The 19,510-nt window shown below is 43.2% G+C and overlaps 1 protein-coding gene across 1 annotated transcript in view; it reads left to right on the top strand.

The window, feature by feature from the left end:
• The window catches only part of C28H6orf58 (chromosome 28 C6orf58 homolog), an 85,413-nt gene that overhangs the window by 55,093 nt on the left and 10,810 nt on the right, over positions 1-19,510 (top strand). Inside the window, exon 2 of the mRNA XM_043889838.1 lies at positions 16,182-16,424. Within this exon, the coding sequence (XP_043745773.1) occupies positions 16,182-16,424 (243 nt within the window). The remainder of the gene's footprint in view (positions 1-16,181; positions 16,425-19,510) is intronic.

Raw genomic sequence — 19,510 nt, 5'->3', positions numbered from 1 at the left:
ATGCCTAGGACTATTCTCCATGGAAAACAAGTCTTCACGGAAAGATAAAGTGATGAAAATGGAGGGAAGAATTATTGTTAAGAATCTAGCTATCACCAAATGAAAGGAGAAATAGAACTGAAAGTAAATAGAAATGAGGATGTTTTAGGAAACTGTGAATAGAGTATTCAATGGGATAGCTTCCATCTTGGTGAGTATGCCTTGTAGTTTATGAACTGTAAATGAATAAGGATGTCCAGGACCATTCTCCATGGAAAACAAGTCTTCCAGGAAAGATAAAGCGACGCAAGTAGAGGGAAGGTCTGTGAAGGGAGTGAGGATTATATTTGTCGATTATATAAAATGGATCAGAGGACACGATGGAAAAAGTTCCAAGGAGATTCAGTGTAGCAGAATTAAGGTGAGTCTAGGTTCAAGGATTTTGAAGGAAATGATTTGTTCTGGAGAATATTTGATACAATTTCTGTCCACACTCCCCCCACAACAAGACCCCATTTTTCTGACAGAGTTGCATGTCTCTAGCTGCAGACTGTGATCAACAAAGGATGTAAAGCCCTAGGAAATCATTTTTGCTTGAATAGCAAAGAAAGGACAGTCTAAGCATCACTGTACACAAATAAGTCGATTCAACGACCCGGCAACCTGAACTGGCAACATATCAGAAAGGAGTAATAAAAGTATTCAGTTCAGTTCAGTTGCTCAGTTGTGTCCGACTCTCTGCGACCCCATGGACTGCAGCATTCCTGGCTTCCCTGTCCATCACCGACTCCCGAAGCTTACTCAAACTCATGTCCACTGAGTCGGTGATGCCATCCAGCCATCTCGTTCTCTGTCGTCCCCTTCTCCTCCTGCCTTCAATCTTTCCCAACATCAGGGACTTTTCCCATGAGTCAGTTCTTCATATCAGGTGGCCAAAGTATTGGAGTTTCCGCTTCAGCATCAGTCCTTCCAATGAATATCGGGACTGATTTCCTTTAGGATGGGCTGGTTGGATCTCCTTGCAGTCCAGTGGACTCTCAGACGTCTTCTCCACCATCACTGTTCAAAAGCATCAATTTTTTGGCACTCAGCTTTCTTCATAGTTCAACTCCTTTCCGTACATAACTACTGGAGAAACCATAGCTTTGACTCCATGGACATTTGTTGGCAAAGTCATGTCTCTGCTTTTTAATATGCTGTCTAAGTTGGTCATAGCTTTTCTTCCAATGAGCAAGCGTCTCTTAACTTCATAGCTGTAGTCACCATCTGCAGCAATTTTGGAGCCCAGGAAGATATTGTCTGTCACTGGTTCCATTGTTTCCCACCTATTTGCCATGAACAGATGGGACCCGATGCCATGATCTTAGTTTTCTGAATGTTGAATTTTAAGCCAACTTTTTCACTCTCCTCTTTCACTTTCATCAAGAGGCGTTTTAGTTCTTCTTCACTTTCTGCCATAAGGGTGGTGTCAGCTGCATATCTGATGTTACTGATATTTCTCCCAGCAAACTTGATTGCAGCTTATGTTTCATCCAACGTGGCATTTTGCATGATGTACTCTGCAGATAAGTTAAATAAGCAGTGTGACAATATACAGTGTAATTGTTGCAGGAAAGGGGACCCCTTCCAGGGCCCAAAACTGGGCTCTTGCCTAACACTTGGAAGTGAATTGTTCGAGGAGACACATGTGCTGACAAAGGAGAGATTTTATTGGGAAAGCGCACCCGGGTGAGGACCAGCAGGATAAGGGAAGCCAGGAGAAGTGCTCTGCCGAGTGGCTCCCAGTCTCGGGCTTTACGGTGATGGGATTGGTTTCCAGGTGGTCGTTGGCCAGTCATTCTAATGCAGAGTCATTCCTGGTGGCGCACGCATCGCTCAGCCAAGATGGATGCTAGCGAGAGGGATTCTGGGAAGTGGACGCCATGCTGTGTCTCCTTTGGATCCTTGCCCAACTCTTCCAGTTGGTTGTGGCTTATTACTTCCGTATTCCTTACCAGGCTCTCCTCTGATAAAATAATTCATGGGAATGGTTACTACGGTGTCTGGCCGGGGTGGGTGGTTTCAATCAGTGTGCTTCCCCTAACATAATGACAAGAAAAGGATGAATCCACCTTTATACAAAGATCAGTTGTCTTGAATTTTGTTATTGTAGTTATCTCAAGGCCAAAGAAACTGAAGCTGGACAAAGACAAGTTCAAGAGAAAAGGACGAGGTGGCTGCCATTCCAAGGATGAGTCTCAAGGAGTTCAACATTTCCTGCATGACTGGGTGATTGTGACCTTTGGTACGGTACACACACGTATCTCAGGCCAAGCCAAATACCTGGGAGCCATCTTTCAGGTTCCTCTTTCCATTCCCCTGCCATGCACGTCAGCAAGAAAAAATATTGTTTAATATTATCTCTTACAGACAACACAGAGAGACTTGAGAAAATTTCTTCCATGATGCAAACAGGTTGCGGGCTGTAGTGTGACTGGAGGAGGGAGCCAAAACTCCTTCTGGTCCCTTCTCTTCTGTTCCTTTATGAAACTCCCTAATCATTGCGTGTGGGAATAGCATGGCAACAACTGTAGTTCTTAGGCCTCTGGGAGAAGGAAAGTTCAGAAACTGTGTAAACATGGGGAAAGGGGAAGAATGCAAGGCAAAGGGTCTATCGATGGAAAAATGCAGTCACATCTTGTAAGTAGAGACTTATTTTCTCTAGTGGGAATGTTGAGAACTCTGAGCCCAGGAGACAAGATCTCAGTAGATATGAGAAAACTGCTCAAGGTGGCTTCCCCAGCAGGGAAGTCAGGCTATATGCAAGTTTGCCACAAAGGGAGCAGGTGGTCTGAACATCAAAGGTCAGGTATCAGGAAAAGGCATTTAGCATTCTTTGTCTGGGAAGATGCAAGCCTCTGGGCTCACTGAATTCATTGCTTTCAAATGCACCTCAGCTATCTGGGGCCAATCCCCTTTCCTTGTCCACCTTGCTTCTTGCATTGCTCAGTTGCTCAGTTGTGTCCAACTCTGTGTGACCCATGGACCATAATCTGCCAGGCTCCTCTGTTCATGGGATTCTGCAGGTAAGAATACTGGAGTGGGTTTCTGTTCCCTTCTCCAGGGGATCTTTCCAACCCAGGGATTGAATCCGGGTCTCCTGCATTGCAGGTGGACTCTTCACCATCTGAGACACCAGGAAGCTAGAGAATTTTATTCACCAAACCCAAATGATAACTTTCTCTAGAAGAAATAAATGATAGCATAATCTAGGCCATGTTTCCTGAGATGACATTCGGGACGGTGGTAGGCATGTTTGCACCACAGGATGAACCTCTTCTCCGTTATTCTGAATGGGAACAGCAAGGCCTGCAGTTGTGAACCTGTTTGCTTTTCCTCATCTAGATCAGGGCTTCTAACCTTAGCACTAATTGACATTTCCAGCCTCGTAATCTTTTACAGTAGGGGACTGGCATATGTCTTTTGGGATTCACAGCAGCATGTCTGGACTCTGCCCACTAGATGTCAGGAGCATGCTCTTTTCCACGTGTGACCCCGAATGTGCTTCCAGAATTTGCCGAATGTCCCCAGTTGGCAAATCACTAGTTGTGATCCACTGACGTATAGCAACACGGGGCTTGAAGTGCTTATGACTGAACCTCTTGAGTCTATGTTACTGGGGAACATGTGCTCATATGCTCAGTTGCTCAGTCTTCTGACCGTGTCCCCATGGACTGTAGTCTGCCAGAATTCACTGTCTGTGGGGTTTCCAAGGCAAGAATACTGCAGAGGCTTGCCATTCCCTTCTCCAGGGCATCTTCCCAACCCCAGGGATCGAACCCAGGTCTTCTGCATTGCAGACAGGTTCTTTACTGTCTGAGCCACCAGACAAGCCCATTGTTGCCCCGAGAATAAGGTCATCAGTGCCATCTTTCTAGATTCCACATATGTGCACTGATATACATTGTTTGTTCTCTCTTTCTGAGGTACTTCACTCTGTAAAATAGGCTCTAGCTTCGTGCACCTCATTAGTTCTTATTCAAATGTGTTCCATTTTATCGCTGAATAATAGTCTGTTGTATATATGTACCACGGCTACTTTATCCAATCATCTATGAATGGACATCTAGGTTTGTCCCATGTCCTAACTAATGTGAATAGTGCTGCAATGAACTTCGCTGTACATGTGTCTTTTCAGTTATGGTTTCCAGTGGTCAGGTTTTAGAGATAATTTAGATAAGGAGGAATAAGTGATAAGAATCTGGCAATAACCAAAAGAATAACCAAAAGAAGTGAAAGTAAATAGAAATGATGATGTTTTCGGAAAGTGTGAAGAGCGTGTTCAGTGGCAAATTTTCCATCTTTTTGAGTATGCCTTATAGTTTATGAACTGTAAGTGAATAAGAATGCCTAGGACTATTCTCCATGGAAAACAAGTCTTCACGGAAAGATAAAGTGATGAAAATGGAGGGAAGAATTATTGTTAAGAATCTAGCTATCACCAAATGAAAGGAGAAATAGAACTGAAAGTAAATAGAAATGAGGATGTTTTAGGAAACTGTGAATAGAGTATTCAATGGGATAGCTTCCATCTTGGTGAGTATGCCTTGTAGTTTATGAACTGTAAATGAATAAGGATGTCCAGGACCATTCTCCATGGAAAACAAGTCTTCCAGGAAAGATAAAGCGACGCAAGTAGAGGGAAGGTCTGTGAAGGGAGTGAGGATTATATTTGTCGATTATATAAAATGGATCAGAGGACACGATGGAAAAAGTTCCAAGGAGATTCAGTGTAGCAGAATTAAGGTGAGTCTAGGTTCAAGGATTTTGAAGGAAACGGTTTGTTCTGGAGAATATTTGATACAATTTCTGTCCACACTCCCCCCACAACAAGACCCCATTTTTCTGACAGAGTTGCATGTCTCTAGCTGCAGACTGTGATCAACAAAGGATGTAAAGCCCTAGGAAATCATTTTTGCTTGAATAGCAAAGAAAGGACAGTCTAAGCATCATTGTACACAAATAAGTCGATTCAACGACCTGACAACCTGAACTGGCAACATATCAGAAAGGAGTAATAAAAGTATTCAGTTCAGTTGCTCAGTTGTGTCCGACTCTCTGCGACCCCATGGACTGCAGCATTCCTGGCTTCCCTGTCCATCACCGACTCCCGAAGCTTACTCAAACTCAGGTCCACTGAGTCGGTGGTGCCATCCAGCCATCTAGTTCTCTGTCGTCCCCTTCTCCTCCTGCCTTCAATCTTTCCCAGCATCAGGGACTTTTCCAATGAATCACTTCTTCATATCAGGTGGCCAAAGTATTGGAGTTTCCGCTTCAGCATCAGTCCTTCCAATGAATATCGGGACTGATTTCCTTTAGGATGGGCTGGTTGGATCTCCTTGCAGTCCAGTGGACTCTCAGACGTCCTCTCCACCATCACTATTCAAAAGCATCAATTTTTTGGCACTCAGCTTTCTTCATAGTTCAACTCCTTTCCTTACATAACTACTGGAGAAACCATAGCTTTGACTCCATGGACATTTGTTGGCAAAGTCATGTCTCTGCTTTTTAATATGCTGTCTAAGTTGGTCATAGCTTTTCTTCCAATGAGCAAGCGTCTCTTAACTTCATAGCTGTAGTCACCATCTGCAGCAATTTTGGAGCCCAAGAAGATATATTGTCTGTCACTGGTTCCATTGTTTCCCACCTATTTGCCATGAACAGATGGGACCCGATGCCATGATCTTAGTTTTCTGAATGTTGAATTTTAAGCCAACTTTTTCACTCTCCTCTTTCACTTTCATCAAGAGGCGTTTTAGTTCTTCTTCACTTTCTGCCATAAGGGTGGTGTCAGCTGCATATCTGATGTTACTGATATTTCTCCCAGCAAACTTGATTGCAGCTTATGTTTCATCCAACGTGGCATTTTGCATGATGTACTCTGCAGATAAGTTAAATAAGCAGTGTGACAATATACAGTGTAATTGTTGCAGGAAAGGGGACCCCTTCCAGGGCCCAAAACTGGGCTCTTGCCTAACACTTGGAAGTGAATTGTTCGAGGAGACACATGTGCTGACAAAGGAGAGATTTTATTGGGAAAGCGCACCCGGGTGAGGACCAGCAGGATAAGGGAAGCCAGGAGAAGTGCTCTGCCGAGTGGCTCCCAGTCTCGGGCTTTACGGTGATGGGATTGGTTTCCAGGTGGTCGTTGGCCAGTCATTCTAATGCAGAGTCATTCCTGGTGGCGCACGCATCGCTCAGCCAAGATGGATGCTAGCGAGAGGGATTCTGGGAAGTGGACGCCATGCTGTGTCTCCTTTGGATCCTTGCCCAACTCTTCCAGTTGGTTGTGGCTTATTACTTCCGTATTCCTTACCAGGCTCTCCTCTGATAAAATAATTCATGGGAATGGTTACTACGGTGTCTGGCCGGGGTGGGTGGTTTCAATCAGTGTGCTTCCCCTAACATAATGACAAGAAAAGGATGAATCCACCTTTATACAAAGATCAGTTGTCTTGAATTTTGTTATTGCAGTTATCTCAAGGCCAAAGAAACTGAAGCTGGACAAAGACAAGTTCAAGAGAAAAGGACGAGGTGGCTGCCATTCCAAGGATGAGTCTCAAGGAGTTCAACATTTCCTGCATGACTGGGTGATTGTGACCTTTGGTACGGTACACACACGTATCTCAGGCCAAGCCAAATACCTGGGAGCCATCTTTCAGGTTCCTCTTTCCATTCCCCTGCCATGCACGTCAGCAAGAAAAAATATTGTTTAATATTATCTCTTACAGACAACACAGAGAGACTTGAGAAAATTTCTTCCATGATGCAAACAGGTTGCGGGCTGTAGTGTGACTGGAGGAGGGAGCCAAAACTCCTTCTGGTCCCTTCTCTTCTGTTCCTTTATGAAACTCCCTAATCATTGCGTGTGGGAATAGCATGGCAACAACTGTAGTTCTTAGGCCTCTGGGAGAAGGAAAGTTCAGAAACTGTGTAAACATGGGGAAAGGGGAAGAATGCAAGGCAAAGGGTCTATCGATGGAAAAATGCAGTCACATCTTGTAAGTAGAGACTTATTTTCTCTAGTGGGAATGTTGAGAACTCTGAGCCCAGGAGACAAGATCTCAGTAGATATGAGAAAACTGCTCCAAGTGGCTTCCCCAGCAGGGAAGTCGGGCTATATGCAAGTTTGCCACAAAGGGAGCAGGTGGTCTGAACATCAAAGGTCAGGTATCAGGAAAAGGCATTTAGCATTCTTTGTCTGGGAAGATGCAAGCCTCTGGGCTCACTGAATTCATTGCTTTCAAATGCACCTCAGCTATCTGGGGCCAATCCCCTTTCCTTGTCCACCTTGCTTCTTGCATTGCTCAGTTGCTCAGTTGTGTCCAACTCTGTGTGACCCATGGACCATAATCTGCCAGGCTCCTCTGTTCATGGGATTCTGCAGGTAAGAATACTGGAGTGGGTTTCTGTTCCCTTCTCCAGGGGATCTTTCCAACCCAGGGATCGAATCCGGGTCTCCTGCATTGCAGGTGGACTCTTCACCATCTGAGACACCAGGAAGCTAGAGAATTTTATTCACCAAACCCAAATGATAACTTTCTCTAGAAGAAATAAATGATAGCATAATCTAGGCCATGTTTCCTGAGATGACATTCGGGACGGTGGTAGGCATGTTTGCACCACAGGATGAACCTCTTCTCCGTTATTCTGAATGGGAACAGCAAGGCCTGCAGTTGTGAACCTGTTTGCTTTTCCTCATCTAGATCAGGGCTTCTAACCTTAGCACTAATTGACATTTCCAGCCTCGTAATCTTTTACAGTAGGGGACTGGCATATGTCTTTTGGGATTCACAGCAGCATGTCTGGACTCTGCCCACTAGATGTCAGGAGCATGCTCTTTTCCACGTGTGACCCCGAATGTGCTTCCAGAATTTGCCGAATGTCCCCAGTTGGCAAATCACTAGTTGTGATCCACTGACGTATAGCAACACGGGGCTTGAAGTGCTTATGATTGAACCTCTTGAGCTATGTTACTGGGGAACATGTGCTCATATGCTCAGTTGCTCAGTCTTCTGACCGTGTCCCCATGGACTGTAGTCTGCCAGAATTCACTGTCTGTGGGGTTTCCAAGGCAAGAATACTGGAGAGGCTTGCCATTCCCTTCTCCAGGGCATCTTCCCAACCCCAGGGATCGAACCCAGGTCTTCTGCATTGCAGACAGGTTCTTTACTGTCTGAGCCACCAGACAAGCCCATTGTTGCCCCGAGAATAAGGTCATCAGTGCCATCTTTCTAGATTCCACATATGTGCACTGATATACATTGTTTGTTCTCTCTTTCTGAGGTACTTCACTCTGTAAAATAGGCTCTAGCTTCGTGCACCTCATTAGTTCTTATTCAAATGTGTTCCATTTTATCGCTGAATAATAGTCTGTTGTATATATGTACCACGGCTACTTTATCCAATCATCTATGAATGGACATCTAGGTTTGTCCCATGTCCTAACTAATGTGAATAGTGCTGCAATGAACTTCGCTGTACATGTGTCTTTTCAGTTATGGTTTCCAGTGGTCAGGTTTTAGAGATAATTTAGATAAGGAGGAATAAGTGATAAGAATCTGGCAATCACCAAAAGAATAACCAAAAGAAGTGAAAGTAAATAGAAATGATGATGTTTTCGGAAAGTGTGAAGAGCGTGTTCAGTGGCAAATTTTCCATCTTTTTGAGTATGCCTTATAGTTTATGAACTGTAAGTGAATAAGAATGCCTAGGACTATTCTCCATGGAAAACAAGTCTTCACGGAAAGATAAAGTGATGAAAATGGAGGGAAGAATTATTGTTAAGAATCTAGCTATCGCCAAATGAAAGGAGAAATAGAACTGAAAGTAAATAGAAATGAGGATGTTTTAGGAAACTGTGAATAGAGTATTCAATGGGATAGCTTCCATCTTGGTGAGTATGCCTTGTAGTTTATGAACTGTAAATGAATAAGGATGTCCAGGACCATTCTCCATGGAAAACAAGTCTTCCAGGAAAGATAAAGCGACGCAAGTAGAGGGAAGGTCTGTGAAGGGAGTGAGGATTATATTTGTCGATTATATAAAATGGATCAGAGGACACAATGGAAAAAGTTCCAAGGAGATTCAGTGTAGCAGAATTAAGGTGAGTCTAGGTTCAAGGATTTTGAAGGAAACGATTTGTTCTGGAGAATATTTGATACAATTTCTGTCCACACTCCCCCCACAACAAGACCCCATTTTTCTGACAGAGTTGCATGTCTCTAGCTGCAGACTGTGATCAACAAAGGATGTAAAGCCCTAGGAAATCATTTTTGCTTGAATAGCAAAGAAAGGACAGTCTAAGCATCACTGTACACAAATAAGTCGATTCAACGACCCGGCAACCTGAACTGGCAACATATCAGAAAGGAGTAATAAAAGTATTCAGTTCAGTTCAGTTGCTCAGTTGTGTCCGACTCTCTGCGACCCCATGGACTGCAGCATTCCTGGCTTCCCTGTCCATCACCGACTCCCGAAGCTTACTCAAACTCATGTCCACTGAGTCGGTGATGCCATCCAGCCATCTCGTTCTCTGTCGTCCCCTTCTCCTCCTGCCTTCAATCTTTCCCAACATCAGGGACTTTTCCCATGAGTCAGTTCTTCATATCAGGTGGCCAAAGTATTGGAGTTTCCGCTTCAGCATCAGTCCTTCCAATGAATATCGGGACTGATTTCCTTTAGGATGGGCTGGTTGGATCTCCTTGCAGTCCAGTGGACTCTCAGACGTCTTCTCCACCATCACTGTTCAAAAGCATCAATTTTTTGGCACTCAGCTTTCTTCATAGTTCAACTCCTTTCCGTACATAACTACTGGAGAAACCATAGCTTTGACTCCATGGACATTTGTTGGCAAAGTCATGTCTCTGCTTTTTAATATGCTGTCTAAGTTGGTCATAGCTTTTCTTCCAATGAGCAAGCGTCTCTTAACTTCATAGCTGTAGTCACCATCTGCAGCAATTTTGGAGCCCAAGAAGATATATTGTCTGTCACTGGTTCCATTGTTTCCCACCTATTTGCCATGAACAGATGGGACCCGATGCCATGATCTTAGTTTTCTGAATGTTGAATTTTAAGCCAACTTTTTCACTCTCCTCTTTCACTTTCATCAAGAGGCGTTTTAGTTCTTCTTCACTTTCTGCCATAAGGGTGGTGTCAGCTGCATATCTGATGTTACTGATATTTCTCCCAGCAAACTTGATTGCAGCTTATGTTTCATCCAACGTGGCATTTTGCATGATGTACTCTGCAGATAAGTTAAATAAGCAGTGTGACAATATACAGTGTAATTGTTGCAGGAAAGGGGACCCCTTCCAGGGCCCAAAACTGGGCTCTTGCCTAACACTTGGAAGTGAATTGTTCGAGGAGACACATGTGCTGACAAAGGAGAGATTTTATTGGGAAAGCGCACCCGGGTGAGGACCAGCAGGATAAGGGAAGCCAGGAGAAGTGCTCTGCCGAGTGGCTCCCAGTCTCGGGCTTTACGGTGATGGGATTGGTTTCCAGGTGGTCGTTGGCCAGTCATTCTAATGCAGAGTCATTCCTGGTGGCGCACGCATCGCTCAGCCAAGATGGATGCTAGCGAGAGGGATTCTGGGAAGTGGACGCCATGCTGTGTCTCCTTTGGATCCTTGCCCAACTCTTCCAGTTGGTTGTGGCTTATTACTTCCGTATTCCTTACCAGGCTCTCCTCTGATAAAATAATTCATGGGAATGGTTACTACGGTGTCTGGCCGGGGTGGGTGGTTTCAATCAGTGTGCTTCCCCTAACATAATGACAAGAAAAGGATGAATCCACCTTTATACAAAGATCAGTTGTCTTGAATTTTGTTATTGTAGTTATCTCAAGGCCAAAGAAACTGAAGCTGGACAAAGACAAGTTCAAGAGAAAAGGACGAGGTGGCTGCCATTCCAAGGATGAGTCTCAAGGAGTTCAACATTTCCTGCATGACTGGGTGATTGTGACCTTTGGTACGGTACACACACGTATCTCAGGCCAAGCCAAATACCTGGGAGCCATCTTTCAGGTTCCTCTTTCCATTCCCCTGCCATGCACGTCAGCAAGAAAAAATATTGTTTAATATTATCTCTTACAGACAACACAGAGAGACTTGAGAAAATTTCTTCCATGATGCAAACAGGTTGCGGGCTGTAGTGTGACTGGAGGAGGGAGCCAAAACTCCTTCTGGTCCCTTCTCTTCTGTTCCTTTATGAAACTCCCTAATCATTGCGTGTGGGAATAGCATGGCAACAACTGTAGTTCTTAGGCCTCTGGGAGAAGGAAAGTTCAGAAACTGTGTAAACATGGGGAAAGGGGAAGAATGCAAGGCAAAGGGTCTATCGATGGAAAAATGCAGTCACATCTTGTAAGTAGAGACTTATTTTCTCTAGTGGGAATGTTGAGAACTCTGAGCCCAGGAGACAAGATCTCAGTAGATATGAGAAAACTGCTCCAAGTGGCTTCCCCAGCAGGGAAGTCAGGCTATATGCAAGTTTGCCACAAAGGGAGCAGGTGGTCTGAACATCAAAGGTCAGGTATCAGGAAAAGGCATTTAGCATTCTTTGTCTGGGAAGATGCAAGCCTCTGGGCTCACTGAATTCATTGCTTTCAAATGCACCTCAGCTATCTGGGGCCAATCCCCTTTCCTTGTCCACCTTGCTTCTTGCATTGCTCAGTTGCTCATTTGTGTCCAACTCTGTGTGACCCATGGACCATAATCTGCCAGGCTCCTCTGTTCATGGGATTCTGCAGGTAAGAATACTGGAGTGGGTTTCTGTTCCCTTCTCCAGGGGATCTTTCCAACCCAGGGATCGAATCCGGGTCTCCTGCATTGCAGGTGGACTCTTCACCATCAGAGACACCAGGAAGCCAGAGAATTTTATTCACCAAACCCAAATGATAACTTTCTCTAGAAGAAATAAATGATAGCATAATCTAGGCCATGTTTCCTGAGATGACATTCGGGATGGTGGTAGGCATGTTTGCACCACAGGATGAACCTCTTCTCCGTTATTCTGAATGGGAACAGCAAGGCCTGCAGTTGTGAACCTGTTTGCTTTTCCTCATCTAGATCAGGGCTTCTAACCTTAGCACTAATTGACATTTCCAGCCTCGTAATCTTTTACAGTAGGGGACTGGCATATGTCTTTTGGGATTCACAGCAGCATGTCTGGACTCTGCCCACTAGATGTCAGGAGCATGCTCTTTTCCACGTGTGACCCCGAATGTGCTTCCAGAATTTGCCGAATGTCCCCAGTTGGCAAATCACTAGTTGTGATCCACTGACGTATAGCAACACGGGGCTTGAAGTGCTTATGATTGAACCTCTTGAGTCTATGTTACTGGGGAACATGTGCTCATATGCTCAGTTGCTCAGTCTTCTGACCGTGTCCCCATGGACTGTAGTCTGCCAGAATTCACTGTCTGTGGGGTTTCCAAGGCAAGAATACTGGAGAGGCTTGCCATTCCCTTCTCCAGGGCATCTTCCCAACCCCAGGGATCGAACCCAGGTCTTCTGCATTGCAGACAGGTTCTTTACTGTCTGAGCCACCAGACAAGCCCATTGTTGCCCCGAGAATAAGGTCATCAGTGCCATCTTTCTAGATTCCACATATGTGCACTGATATACATTGTTTGTTCTCTCTTTCTGAGGTACTTCACTCTGTAAAATAGGCTCTAGCTTCGTGCACCTCATTAGTTCTTATTCAAATGTGTTCCATTTTATCGCTGAATAATAGTCTGTTGTATATATGTACCACGGCTACTTTATCCAATCATCTATGAATGGACATCTAGGTTTGTCCCATGTCCTAACTAATGTGAATAGTGCTGCAATGAACTTCGCTGTACATGTGTCTTTTCAGTTATGGTTTCCAGTGGTCAGGTTTTAGAGATAATTTAGATAAGGAGGAATAAGTGATAAGAATCTGGCAATAACCAAAAGAATAACCAAAAGAAGTGAAAGTAAATAGAAATGATGATGTTTTCGGAAAGTGTGAAGAGCGTGTTCAGTGGCAAATTTTCCATCTTTTTGAGTATGCCTTATAGTTTATGAACTGTAAGTGAATAAGAATGCCTAGGACTATTCTCCATGGAAAACAAGTCTTCACGGAAAGATAAAGTGATGAAAATGGAGGGAAGAATTATTGTTAAGAATCTAGCTATCGCCAAATGAAAGGAGAAATAGAACTGAAAGTAAATAGAAATGAGGATGTTTTAGGAAACTGTGAATAGAGTATTCAATGGGATAGCTTCCATCTTGGTGAGTATGCCTTGTAGTTTATGAACTGAAAATGAATAAGGATGTCCAGGACCATTCTCCATGGAAAACAAGTCTTCCAGGAAAGATAAAGCGACGCAAGTAGAGGGAAGGTCTGTGAAGGGAGTGAGGATTATATTTGTCGATTATTTAAAATGGATCAGAGGACACAGGGAAAAAGCTCCAAGAAGATTCAGTGTAGCAGAATTAAGGTGAGTCTAGGTTCAAGGATTTTGAAGGAAACGGTTTGTTCTTGAGAATATTTGATACAATTTCTATCCGCCCTCCTCCCACAATAAAACCCCATTTTTCTGAGAGAGTTGCATTCTAACTACAGACTGTAATCAACTACGATGTGAAGCCCTAGGAAATAATTTTTGCTTGGATAGCAAAAAAAGGACAGTCTAAGCATCATTGTACACAAATATTTCGATTCAACGACCTGGCAACCTGAACTGGCAACATATCAGAAAGGAGTAATAAAAGTATTCAGTTCAGTTCAGTTGCTCAGTTGTGTCGGACTCTCTGCGACCCCATGGACTGCAGCATTCCTGGCTTTCCTGTCCATCACCAACTCCCGAAGCTTACTCAAACTCATGTCCATTGAGTCGGTGGTGCCATCCAGCCATCTCGTTCTCTGTCGTCCCCTTCTCCTCTGCCTTCAATCTTTCCCAACATCAGGGGCTTTTCCAATGAATCAGTTCTTCGTATCATGTGGCCAAAGTATTGGAGTTTCTGCTTCAGCATCAGTCCTGGCATTGAATACTCAGGACTGGTTTCCTTTAGGATGGGCTGGTTGGATCTCCTTGCAGTCCAGTGGACTCTCAAGAGTCTTCTCCAACACCACAGCTCAAAAGCATCAATTTTTTGGCACTCAGCTTTCTTCATAGTTCAACTCTTTTCCATACATAACTACTGGAAAAGCCGTAGCTTTGACTCCCTGGACATTTGTTGACAAAGTCATGTCTCTGCTTTTAAATATGCTTTCTAAGTTGGTTAGAACTTTTCTTTCAATGAGCAAGTGTCTCTTAATTTCATAGCTGTAGTCACCATGTGCTATGATTTTGGAGCCCAAGAAGATATATTGTCTGTCACTATTTCCGTTGTTTCCCCACCTATTTGCCATGAACAGATGGGACCGGATGCCATGGCCTTAGTTTTCTGAATGTTGAGTTTTAAGCCAACTTTTTCACTCTCCTCTTTCACTTTCATCAAGAGGCGTTTTAGTTCTTCTTCACTTTCTGCCATAAGGGTGGTGTCAGCTGCATATCTGATGTTATTGATATTTCTCCCAGCAAACTTGATTCCAGTTTATGTTTCATCCAACCTGGCATTTTGCATGATGTACTCTGCATATAAGTTAAATCAGGGATGTCACAATATACAGTATAATTGTTGCAGGAAAGGGGACCCCTTCCAGGGCCCAAAACTGGGCTCTTGCCTAACACTTGGAAATGAATTGTCCAAGGAGACACATGTGCTGAGAAAGAAGAGATTTTATTGGGAAAGGGCACCCGGGTGGAGAGCAGGAGGGTCAGGGAACCCAGGAGAACTGCTCTGCCGCATGGCCCCCTGTCTTGGGCTTTATGGTGATGGGATTGGTTTCCAGGTGGTCGTTGGCCAGTCATTCTAATGCAGAGTCTTTCCTGGTGGCGCACGCATCGCTCAGCCAAGATGGATGCTAGCGAGAGGGATTCTGGGAAGTGGACGGACACGCAGTGCCTCCTTTCGGCCTTTGCCCAACTCTTCCAGTTGGTTGTGGCTTATTACTTCCATATTCCTTACCCGGCTCTCCTGTCATAAAACAACTCATGGCAATGGTTACTATGGTGCCTGGCAGGGTGGGTGGTTTCAATCAGTGTGCTTCCCCTAACATAATGACAAGAAAAGGATGAATCCACCTTTATACAAAGATCAGTTGTCTTGAATTTTGTTATTGTAGTTATCTCAAGGCCAAAGAAACTGAAGCTGGACAAAGACAAGTTCAAGAGAAAAGGACGAGGTGGCTGCCATTCCAAGGATGAGTCTCAAGGAGTTCAACATTTCCTGCATGACTGGGTTTTTGTGACCTCTGGTACTGTACACACACGTATCTCAGGCCAAGCCAAATACCTGGGAGCCATCTTTCAGGTTCCTCTTTCCATTCCCCTGCCATGCACGTCAGCAAGAAATAATATTGTTTAATATTACTTCTTACCAATAAGACCACAGAGAATCTTGAGAAAATTTTTCCATGATGCAAGCCATTTGTGGGCAGTAGTGTTACTGGAGGAGGGAGCCAAAACTCCTTCTGGTCCCTTTTATCCTATTCCTTTAGAAAAGTGCATTTCTTGTTTGTTCTTTTATGTAAAGGCCTGCTCTCTACATGTGGAATAGCATGGTAACAAACTGATGTTCTTAGGACACTGGGAGAAGGTAAGATTAGAAACTGTGTAAACATGTGTAAAAAAGGGGAACAATGCCAGGAAAGAGGCCTATTGCAACCCAGGGATCGAACCCACATCTCCGGGGGGTCTTGCACTGCAGGCCAATTCTTTACCATTGAGCCACAGGGGAAGCCCATTTTTCCATGTGTATTTACAAATTGTTATAAGTAATATTGCTGATTATTTACTTCAGGCAAGTGTAATGCCCCCTCCCCCCCCACCGCCCCCACCCCCGCTCTTCTGGTGTCCATTAGTTGTTCTGTATATTTGAGGAAGCAACTTATTTTCCTTGGTAAGACTTTCCTACCATCTCAAGGAAAAAACAGAGGTGATATGCTCTCGCATGAGCAAAACCCATGACTTCTTCCTGCACATTCCAATAAAAGCCCTGCAATAATCTCAAGCCCCAGCTCCAGCATGCTGTCTCTCCTTGCTCCCAGGGCCTGTGTGCTAGTTGGTTGCATTTTTGTTTCTTCAGCAGAAGTTTTCGGTCTCTCAGGTCAATATCCGCCTCTGTGGGATGAGAGTCCTGGTCAGTTCAGTGACTACAGTGTGGAGAATGGAAAGTACATTATTGATCCCTGGGTATACCCTAAGAGAATGGGCATGTATAAAATCCTCCTGAACAAGACAGCCAGTTATTTTGAAAAATTTGCACCAGATAATGAACAAAATTTTTTATGGGGATTAGCTTTGCAGCATGGCTGGCAATTTACATCAGGTAAGAATGATTTGTTTTTACTCGAATGATTTTCCAATCTAACCATGTGGTAATTGGGAAATGGAACTCTGTATAAACCAATTTTTGAAAATCAATTTCTTTCTTTTCTTTTTTTCTCCTCATAACCATTAGTTTTCTACTTCTTCTCCTCCATAAATCTTTCTGGGTTGCCTGTTTTGATTTGAAACTGCAGTGAGGCATATAGTATAGTTGCCAAACACAAGAAGACTTCATTTCCAACATATTGGGCATTCTACTTGAACTCCTACTAGATGCCAGATTCTATTCTAAGCACTGTGATGAACAAAACAGTCAAGAAGACATGCATTAAAAACAGAAGATGATGTCAAATTGCTTTGACTTTCTTGAAGTTCTAACTATGATTACCTATACATGGAGATGGAGAGAGGCAAGAAAGGGACCTTGTTCATGAGGATGTTTCTCTGCAAAAGATCAATTCCTTTCAGAAATAAAGTACATTCTAGTGTTTAGTTAGCAGATATGTTTGGGCCAAAGGTTCATAAATTATAAGATATTTGGTTGACAGAAAGTCTTATGAAAGGGAGTGGTGTCTCTTGCACTCCATACTACAATACTACCGATAGGGAAATTTGTTCTGTTCTGTTGGTCCTTTATTGGACCGGAACCTCGTGGTCCGGAGTCGACAATGAAAAAGCAAAAGAAGGAAAGAGGCTAATATTCCCTGGGTTACACAGCCGGCTTTTGCACTCCAGGGAATCAGCCAGAAAGAGAGAGAGAGAGAGAGAGAGAAAGAAAGAAAGACACGGAGACCCAAGCTCTGATGGAGCAAAGGTGCTTTTAATCGACATGATGTGGGCATATATACTGTCTTACAAGGTAGTTATTCTCAGCAAAGATAAAGATTAAAATTCCAGACTTACAAAACAAAAGGCAATAAACAATCACTTTTACCATATGGTTCATAAAAAGGAAGAGGGTACTTATCACCGTATTGAAAAACTAAGGAAGGAAATGCCTGGATTGCTCAGCCCAGGGGAAAGGGGAAAAGGTGTGCCTCTCCTCTTAATACCTGAATATTCAGGAATTAATAAGGACCAGAGGATTCTTGACAGATCCAAAACAGCACACAGGAAGCCTCCTGTTAAATGCTTCCTGACAATTCCCCCTATTTTATTATATTTGTAAAAAAGGTCCTGACCAAAAGAGTTTGGTTAGTATTAACCAACCTTATAGAAAGGCGACGATAAACAACAAATACAATTATCAAGACAATCACCAAAGTTACAGTTCCAGACCTGATGCTGTGGGTAATACTTTGAAACCATCTTCATGGGTCTAGCTCAGATAATTTGTTCAGCTAAAGTTTCCAAATTAGTGCAAGAGGGCAGATGTTTAGAAAAAGTTTTAAAGATTTCCTTTTGCAGTAATTGTACATTCAGAGAGGCATTATCAAGTAAATGAAATTTGATTTGTTTCCAGTTGTAGGTAATATGATTGAAATGAACAGGAGTAACACAAAATTGGCAATTAATAAAAGTTACGGAACATAGTCTTATTAAATTGTAAATTTCTTATGGCTACAACAGAAGGAAGTGGGACACGGGCCTGTATTAGATATGACTGATTATAGCAAAAGAAATAGTTACTATGACCACGACTGGTCCCTGTGAAATGTCCGGTCTAAGTCCCAAGTCCTTCGGTGCTGGCAGCAAGTTTCCATATGTCTCATTGTTCAGGCCCGATTGGTTTATCGAGGACGATTCGAGGAGGAGGGGGGGATGCCATTCCACTGTCAAGCCAGCCAAGAAGTCCTTTGTCATGGTAATGTTTCAACGTAGTGTTAGTAACCTTTTACATAATTTTTTTTGTTCTTTCCCTAACTCTTTCCCTAAAGTTTCAGTAGTAAACATGGTTCACAGACAGAAAAAGGGCAGCAATGTCCGAAAGTCTTATTTTGGAGGCAGGACCAAAGCTCAAGTTTGTCGGCTGACGTTTATGCATAATTTTCCTGGGCCCAGGCACAATGGAAATCCTAAAGAAATGTTAATTAGTTTTCCTTCTTCCCCAGGGTGTGAGGGTTCCAGGGAGGGGGCATATGGGTGGAGTCATTGGTTGATAGGATCCGTCTTTTCTCCGTCTATTTTATGACCTGTAATAAAGGGGGATTGGGTAAGTAAGCCCAGTTAAGTCTGATTTGTTAATCCAGCTCAAGTGGGAGTCTCGCAGGTCAGCATAGTGATAGGAAGGTTTTCAGGACTTTGAGGCATTTCCTGTTGAGAAACCAGATTTTTAAAATCTTGATTATCTCTCCCCAAGTGGGGAGATCATAGGGTTGATGTTCCCGAGGGCGACACTTTCTGGAGATCTTTAGAGCCGCCATGGCCAGTATTGGAATTTCTTCCTCCTGGGGTTCTTGTTGTTTTGTCTCCATTTTGAATGTCAGGGGCCCCCTTCGGTCGAATTTTCCAAGGAAAAAGTTTGTTGGATCCATCTGGGGAAATACAAGCATATCCCTTTCCCTGTAAAATTAGTTTTCCAGATTTCCATTGTTTCGTTAACCCGTCTTGACACCAAATGGGCAGAGGAAGAGAAGTGTCCTTCAACTCCTCGAAATGTCTTTATGCTCTTGTTAAAATATTTCCCTGTGACAGGTTTAAAAAATTTAAAACAAATAAAGCTGTATTAGCAATAGTTATAGGTTTAGAAAATATCTTATGTTGGAATCTAGTAAAGTCTGCTTTAGATAAGGAAGACAGTAGTGTACCTGTGTATTCCCCCTTCTTTAATTTTTTTTTTATTTGTAACTTTAGTGCGTGATGTGTTTGTTCAACTATGTCTTATGTCTGTAGATTATAAGGAATACTTGTAATATGTTTAATAGAAAAAGATTATAAAAATTGTTTAAAGTGTCTAGAAATATAGGTAGGGCCATTGTCTGTTTTAATAGAACTAGGAGTTTATGGTGGATGTTTCTATATTTTTTAATTCAAAAACTGAATATATAGAATCAGAGACTATATTAATGGGGTAAGAATGTAGGCAAATAACTTGAATAAGAGCATAAAATTCATTTTGTTGAGCAGAATGAAATTTAGTATAAAAGA

Source organism: Cervus elaphus, chromosome 28 (assembly GCF_910594005.1).
Source record: "Cervus elaphus chromosome 28, mCerEla1.1, whole genome shotgun sequence".
In the NCBI taxonomy this organism is placed as follows: Eukaryota; Metazoa; Chordata; class Mammalia; order Artiodactyla; family Cervidae; genus Cervus; species Cervus elaphus.
Note: the sequence above shows the minus strand (reverse complement) of the source record. Positions and strands in the feature narration are given on the sequence as shown.